The 8687-nt window shown below is 39.0% G+C and overlaps 1 protein-coding gene across 1 annotated transcript in view; it reads right to left on the bottom strand.

Annotated features, from left to right (window-relative positions):
• The window catches only part of ABHD17C (abhydrolase domain containing 17C), a 36596-nt gene that overhangs the window by 4282 nt on the left and 23627 nt on the right, over nt 1-8687 (bottom strand). Inside the window, exon 2 of the mRNA XM_026060660.1 lies at nt 1916-2095. Within this exon, the coding sequence (XP_025916445.1) occupies nt 1916-2095 (180 nt within the window). The remainder of the gene's footprint in view (nt 1-1915; nt 2096-8687) is intronic.

Raw genomic sequence — 8687 nt, forward strand, 5'->3', positions numbered from 1 at the left:
AATCTGCCTCTCCCCCCACCTCCCCCAAGTCTGCACACGCTGCTATAAAGAGACCGGCTTCCCTCTCACATTCTCAGTGCCCAGCTCCCACAAATAGCTTTGTCATTGTCTTGAACTGTCCATCTTGCTCTGGAGAAAGTTGTGAGATATTTTAGTGGTCCACAGTCCCACGAAGGAACTTGTGCTGAGATCTGAAGGTTATCAAGAGATTAGCGACTACATACTTGTCTTCTTAAATCATGCTTATTCCTGCCACATATACTTAAGCTGTATTTTTATATATGACAAACCCTGTCCAGGAAAGCATCAACATTTTGCTCAATCCTCCTTCTGCTAAACATAATTGCAAAGCTCATCCTAGACAAGCACCGAAGCCTTTCTTATTTAAATGAATGTCTCAAAAAATAATCCATTTTTAACAACATTGGAAGTTTAACTGTACAAAGTCAGTCAAGTGTTTTAAGGTATTTTCTTAAACATCTGTAAGAGGTTAGTAAAACTAAGCCCAAATGATAAAACATGCAATGTAGAATGTAGTCAAGTTTTAGAGAATCATTATGTAATTAATGACATGAAGACTGACTGTGAAAACAAAAAACTAACTATGAAGTCAGAGGTATGGTTTGTCCTATCAGCTCTACAGAAATGATTTTTTAAATTTCCATTAATAAAATCCAAGCTCTTTCAAGAAAGATAAAAAATCCAAACACAGGCAAAACAAAGCATCAAAAAGGAACTTTTGAAGATTTTCAAATGTATTCAGTATTTTGAATAGTGAATATTGTAAACATCAAGTGCAGACACCTAAAAATATATAAAAAATAATTAGTAAGTTTCATTTACTGATTTCCAACTCTTTGGACTTGGCTTTTGTGTAATCTAAACTGGGTCAGATGAGAAGTTTTAAAAGACTCCTAGAACATCCGTTATTCCCAAGCATTTGGATTTTCTTTTAAGTCTGTTGCAATTTCTTTTCAAATGAGATACTAGGCTATAAAGACAAATGCTCTCTCAAAACAAGTCGTATACAGCTTTCTGTATGCGAAATGTTAGAGCTCCTTAAACAAGCTTGGCATCTTCGGAAAGAGGGACAGCAACATACTTATCTTGATCACAGAAGTTAGGAGCTTACATGATCTCCACTAGCGAGACCTGCATTTGTTTCTATTTTTACTGATTTTATGTAGACAAGCATACCAGGGATGCAGAATTGTTTTACTTACAAGAACCAAAGGCAAAAAAAACAAACCCAAACAAAAAACAAACCAAAAAACCCCCCAAAAGCCACACACCACTGAAAGGCATTCCCCCAGATCACACAGGAAATGCCGAACCAAGCAAAAAAGGTGAACCACACCAGACTAACACTCCAGCTTCTGACCCTCGCTTGTTCTCTCCCTTTAAAGCAGCCATCATCTATTCCTTTTTCTTTGCTGATCTGTGAAAACTAGCAGTATACTAGCAAGCAACTTGAAAACAGCACATCCATTTCATGATATCGTACTATCTTCTAAATCAAAGTCAACTGAAACATTAGAGTGTAGGATTACTAATTTGTTAGTCATTAGCCTGAAGGATTCAGCAGTGCATTAGCAGTTGTTAAGCTACTATTCCAAAGTTGATAGCATAAAAATTCTGATGTTAACAAGTCATAACACACAAAAAAAAGGAGGAAAGCAGATGTAAACACTAAGACTTTTTATGTTCACTAAACTGACTATCATGTCAGTTTGAGACTGAGATCAGCCTGTTTATAGGATGAATCTCCGCTTTGATTTAGGTGTGCATATCTGAAGTTCAAAATGCAGGCCACAATTTAAGACAAGCTCCCTAGAAAGTTACCTGACTAGGTCCTTTCAAACATCTAAATAGCACACTGAGTACAGAACAATCCCTTTGCAGCATTTATACATACCTTGGAAAAGCATCAAAACAATAGGTTTTCCTAGTGTCAGGAAAGGCTACCCGTAATCCAGACATCAGAGGAGAATGAAGGATTACTGCTGCACACTCGTACCGAGATGCCAGGTCTACTGTAGGGACAGTACCGATACTCTGACCATACAGAATAATGTTCTCAGGACTAACACCATACCTGTAGAGAAAATAAACATCAGTTTAGAAAAAAATTTTGCATCATAAAAGCAAAAAAAAAAAAGGGGGGGGGGGACGACAAAACAAAGAATCCCTTCCATCCACTGTAGCTCTTTAAAACTGACTCCAAACAGGCATGAATTTACACGTCTATACTTTAAAATGGAGCTGTAACTAAATAACTGAAATATTACATAGGTTTAATAGAGCAGTCCTCAAAGGAGGAGCATCAGTTTGTCAGTAAATCTACACCATCTTCGTAAGTACCTCTTAACTTTCACTCCACAGCATGGCAAATTAAAAATTAGATTCTCTCCTACCCAGGGTCACACCCAAGAATTTCATTTAGATATCCTGGATGCTAATAATCTTCCCACCATTTAACAAAATAGTTACTGCTCTGCCCCTCCCTCTTTTCCACAAAACTGGAACAAAAAGACCAAGTTGCCTTGTTAATGCATTTGAAGACACTATGCTTTCATAAGGATTTTTTGAGATCGTAGTTTTGGTAGTTTTTTGGTTTCTGATCAATGTAAGTTATTTCTCATTTTTCCTTTCCAGTTTAAAATATCATGCTAAATGTATTTTACAGTGGTAAACGTACACCATTCCACAAAACTCAGGGATCAGAGGGAGTCTTGGATGGCTCCCAAATATTGCTATTTAATCTACAAACATCCTCACTTGCATGCTGCTTCACAGCTGCAAATAAGTAGAATCTGAATTAATATCATCATCAACTTTGAGTATGCAAAACATAAAAGAGTTAAAAATATCTTCCAAATTGGGAGGGGGCAGGGGGACAACAGAGGGTAGGAAGAAGGAAAGAGTTTAATAGCATTTGGCCACCACAACTTGTTGAGAGAGCTACAAATCAAAAGGTGTTACTCAGCTGATTATAGAATATTTATCCAGAAGGCTTCTGTGCCTTGCTGAACTGCCTATTACAGGTTGTATAAAGAATAATTCAGTGTGGAAGATAATATATCTGTAGCAGAAAACAGTTTATTCAGAAACTCTTTGCCAGTCTAGACTGGCTATGAACCTGCTGTTGCTGCTCTGACAATGAAAATCAAAAGCTACAGCTTAGGCTATTCCCGCTGTACACTTGGAAGGTTTCAGCTCCTTTCCCAAGCTGACAGCAAGGTATCTGGCAGGCCTAGATAACACTTGACTTTCAAGCAGCCAAATGAAAAGGTACTTGCAAAAGGGAGAACAGAAGTTACAAGAGAAGACTAGTATAGCACTAATCATCCAGCTACAGGCCGTCAAGCTTGCCCGGTGTTATGATGAAGTGAAACCAGACTGGATTGTGGCCTCTGAAACTGGCATTTCCTTAATGTTTCTGTATTGCTGAGCACAAGGGAGCTTTTGGCCACTACTGTAATATGAATAAGCAACTGTATAAAAACATCTCCCTGGAGCAATATTTTATCCCCTTGGTAACCAAGCAGCAGCTCACGTTGGTGGTCTGTCACCACAGCCAGGGCACGATGTTTTTTGAGACATGCCGTAAAGCTCTTCTAGGAGAATCTGTTTCCCCTTACTGTTAGAAACAGTCCAACATACAGTAGAACCGAGCTGATTCCGACGAACGTGTTACTAGGATCTCAGAGCAAAGTCTCGCCCGCACTGACTTCATTCCAGCTGTTGGTGGGGTGGGCAGCATATATCTTTAAAGGCAACATATGGAAACTATGCATCCAATTTTGCTGATCTACCAGCTGTTGCAGCCTAAAAGGCAGGCAGAAATGCAGCAACAGCACAAAAATGAGGAACAGGAACCTCTATGTGGCACTGAAGTAGGGATGGAGCGGTATTAATGCTGATAGGCTTTGCAGCACCTGAGCTCCAGTATCATGATAAATGCAAAGTTCCCTTTCTAAGTGGTTTACAGCCTAAGTGTACTATGGAAACAGATGCATGAATAAGAATCACAGGACAACACCGGAAAGCACAGGGTAGCAAGAGAATTCCTTTAACACATACAGTTGCTTTAGCATTGCAGTTTTCTTCTACGCTGATTTGCTTTGGATTCACTTGTGATGTTAGTCTGTTTCTGAAAACAGCTTATATTTTAAGTGAAGCACCTTGCTGCCATGGCAATACATACTCCAGAAACAAAAGTCAAGACAAGCTCAATTTCATAGGACGCCAGTTAAAGATAGATACAGGCTAAAGCATTATTAAAAAATCATGAATCTCTAAATTTAAAATTAGCCCTGCATCACCGAATAAATATTCTAACTATTCCATATTCTAACCCTTCAGAAAGCCAACGTAGCAGTTTTGCCAGTATCTCCTAAGACACTGACTTAGTGCACGTTGTAGCCTGATATGCAGTAAAATATCTTTTCTACTCTGTAGTACTACTACTAACAGAAAACTAAAAGCATCTCGGATTGTTTTAGCTAGGGACAGACTTCCCAAAACAGAACAGTTACTGTAACAAACTTATCTTTCCATGCTCATTACCATTACACTACCCATCAGAACATGACACATCAAGCTCACCTCAAACATCAGCACAAATGTTGACACATAAAATATATTTACTGCAGGGCCAAAGGACATTTGACAACTCCTAAGCAAGGTCCATGCCTAACTGACGTATACAAGGTGTTTTGAGCGGACAGCAGAGGTTTGGCTCTGTGGTATCCTTATTCTTTATAAATGCTGCTCAGCCTGTGACTCAGGAAGCGCTGTTGGTTTAACTGAGGTGCAAAATGTCCCAGGGGTTTTATTTTTAAGACAGTATCTTTTTAAACTAAAGGCTGGCCCCCTTCCCTACTCTCCATAAACTCCTTTACAGTATTAGAGATTCTTATGAACTGGCAATGGTCATACAGAAAGTGAAACAGGAGAAGTGAGGAAGAGTAGCCTTGGACAAGATGATGACAGTGAAAGGGGAACATGAAGTTATGCAGAAGAAAAGGAGAAAGTGAAGAACATGACAGAAAAAGGCAAGAGACACTTTTCAGAGGAATTCTGTTACAATTTGCTCTTCTATTAAGGAAGAAAGTTATTCCATGAGCTAAACAGCACGTCTAAAAATATCCTTGAAACAAGTGATTTGGTCTCTGTGGAAACGGGACTCCTGTGAGGGAATGGAAGACCCAAGTTAAATTTATGGGTACACCACTGTATTTCTCCTAGGGAGCCCATCTGCCTGTAACAGTTTCAAAGCAAGCAGGTGCCATTTGGAAACCAGCCTTCAGAAAAAGCTAAATAGGAAGCATTTCAAATAGCTATCATTAGCATATGCAAAAGAGTGATTTGAAAAAAGAAAAAAGGGGGCCTTTTTTGACCAGAAGTCGATTATTGAACAACCTGAAATGCTTGCTTTTTTTTTTTTTTTTTTTTTTAATTCCTCCCTAGCCACAAACACATGCCAGGTGGCAAAGTTCTCCAACCTTGTCCACTCTCGATAAACCCCAAGCAGATTATGTGGATTGTGGACTCCATCCCCTGCAGGCGAACCAGCTGCCCTCGCAAGCAGGACAGCTCTGCACACGTAGGACTTCCCCCTTCGAGTCAGCTCTAGCTAAGACATTACTGCCTCAATTTATATCAATTAGGTGAAAACATGCATTTTATAGCAATTCTGGTCTGCTTATGCTAGCACAACCTGTACTCTGGAAGTCACAGAAGTTAGCTGTTACGGGTGTCACTTCCAAGACTTTTGCGCTTGCTCCTGTGCAGAGTAATGAGAGATCTCAATCACAGCAACAGGACAACAGGAGGAGGGAGACTGGGAATATCCCAGAGGTCTAGGCACAGCGAGGGGGGAAGGCAGACAGTTATTTCCAGTTCAGTCCGATTAGCTGCATGGTTGTGGGAAGGGCCACATCTCTCCCCATGCCTCAGCATCCTCATACCACAGAAATGATGGTATCAGTTGTGTCTGTAAAGTACTTAAAAGATTTCCGGATGTCTGTGCTATGCAAGAACCGTGAATTGCCATAAAAACATCTTTAATTATGAGCATAAGATGCTGAATATTTTTTTCTTTCAGGATTCAGTTCTGAGCAATACAGATGGAAAGTTTACCACCGCTATTTTTACTCTCTTCTTTCTCAGCTGAAAGTGTTAGTGGAATAGCTGCTTCAGGGACTACAAATATGTCATACATCTGAAGCCCTGCGATGTTCGCGGCCAAAGTTATAGTATCTGTGCCAGTCCTCAAAGGTGCTAAATACATATTCATTAATGAGGCCAGTTCTGTTTTCAGGCTTACTGAATCGGTGAAGTTAACCACACCTGAAGTTTCATGGTGTTTACTGTCCCAACATTCCCTCATCAGCTGGAAAGCATATAGCAGAGCATGGACACAGCAATAACAGCAAATCAGAGTTTTCAAGCTATTAAAACAGTCCCAGTAATTCTGTCTAGACAGAGAACCCCAGAAGCGTTCAGACTACAAAAAGCCCATTTCATAGTGCTGTTGAGACCTATTGTTTCGCTTCTACTAAACCCTTAGGCAGCTATTGGTGACCAGCTTCTTCGTCATAACAAAATATGTAAGTCCTTCTTCCTTTCCCTTTACAAGAAGGGAAATGGCCAAAAAAACCCACAGCAATAGGCCTGCGTGTTCTTCCAGGAAGATCGAGTCGGAAACTGGGCATCGCTTTCTCAAGGGAACTGTTGCTACAAAATAACTCAGTTTTGTGTAAAGCAAATCCAGCATACATCGGGAACGACCCAATTCATGACACATTTGGAGGCAATTGGAGACTTCTAGAGTATCTTTACTAGAATATATACCTGCTCAGACATAAAACTAAAACCTTCATAAACCATTCATCATTGCAAGTCTGTTTCTTCTTCTTTATACAGACCCCTCCAACATCCCCTAAATTATTATTTTAAAGATGTGTGTATTTTACAACATGGGGCTCTACAATAACTTCAAAGAGCAAAAATACCCTATTAATTGCTGTTAAAGTATTTCATTGAAGAAATCTTCATAAAAAAACACACACACACACACAAATGATCTTTATAATCTATTAAATCCTAGGTCAAACTATCTACTTGGCATATGTTCATTTGTCACAACATGAATGCTATTTATTCATTTTTCAAAATGCAATGAATTTGATTATCTCTAAATGTCATAATCTGGAAAAATTTAGATCACTTAAGAAACAAAACCATGAATAGTTTTTTCCTACAACATCATTATACACTTCTGTAAGAGAGATCTGTAATTTTAGAAATACTTTTTTTAATCTGGTTTGAATTTGAAAATCTAATTTTTGGGGTGGAAAGGAAAACAAAAAGCCCTCAACTAAGTACAACCCCCACATACAGATTGCAAGTCTTGAACATGAGATTAAAGTGGGGAACTCTTATGTTAAAAAAACTCAGCCAGAAGTTTGGCCAATAAATACTACTGAAAATAATTATTTACACAATCAGAGCAAAACACTGAATTTCATGTCATGCTTCAGCAAGCACCACTTAAGCATCTAGGCCAAAATACCACAGAAATCACATGGCGGATTTTCAGCATAAATGCCAACACTGACAGTAAGGCATTGGATTACGGATTTTTGTGTTAACCATAACATCAACTGTCAATGCGAAAATTAGAATTATTTCAAGAATCACAGGAACCCTGGCACACAACAACATTCCCTTTGCCAGTTTCTCACCCAAGCTTCCTTGAACTCACACAAATACGGGTCTAAAAGTCTTAAGTGTTTTACTGAGCACAATAAAGTCTGATTCTCTAAATTATGAGGTGTCTTTCTCCTCTTCCTCCTTCCTTTCCAACTCTCAGAGGAAGCACTATGTGATTGAAGTTCAGGTATAGCGGACTCTTTTTGACTTCACATTTTCACTGTAGTAAGAGCCAAAAGAAGTTTGCATAGTATCCTGGCTCATGAAACTGCAAGAAAAGAGACCTTTTTTGCATGTATCTGAACACACTGTCACAGGAGCAGAAAAATATTTCTGCAAATGTGTTCACACTCAAAACAATTTAAATGGCTGCCAGAAATATTGAATCAAGGAATCTTACACAGTTTGATAACACTATTTCTACTGTTTTACTGCCACCCCAAATAGCCTCCAGTGTCATTTGGTTAAGCTATTGAGAAACCCCAGTACTAATACAGCCTCATTCTACAACTCCATTATTAGTTACCCCATGACACTTAAATATGCTCTTAAAGGCTATTTTGCAAGTTCCCTACTTGCAAATACCACAGTAATACAGGCTTGCTCGACTATGTGACTGTAGCTCTAATCCACTGATGCAGCATCTCTTTTCTCATAAACAAATGGATCAAGCAGAAGTAACTTGGCCTCCTCTAGCCACTTCTTTAGAAAGGTAATTTGCACTGTTTCTACAGCTGCAGTAACTTATCCCCAAAGCATGAAATCACTGCTTCTTGGTCACTGCCTCATGATAAGCAGCTACATATTATCAAATATTGAGAACTGTGCTCGAAGTTCAACCAACTCCTAAGTAGGATAATAAATATCACTACTTAGTGAGTTCAATCAATCATGACAAAAAACAGATGATCTACAAACTGCAGAGTAGCAAAGCCATAGAAAGTTTGCCCTGAACAGCTAGGGTAGGT

Source organism: Apteryx rowi, unplaced genomic scaffold (assembly GCF_003343035.1).
Source record: "Apteryx rowi isolate R43461 unplaced genomic scaffold, aptRow1 scaffold_17, whole genome shotgun sequence".
NCBI lineage: Eukaryota > Metazoa > Chordata > Aves > Apterygiformes > Apterygidae > Apteryx > Apteryx rowi.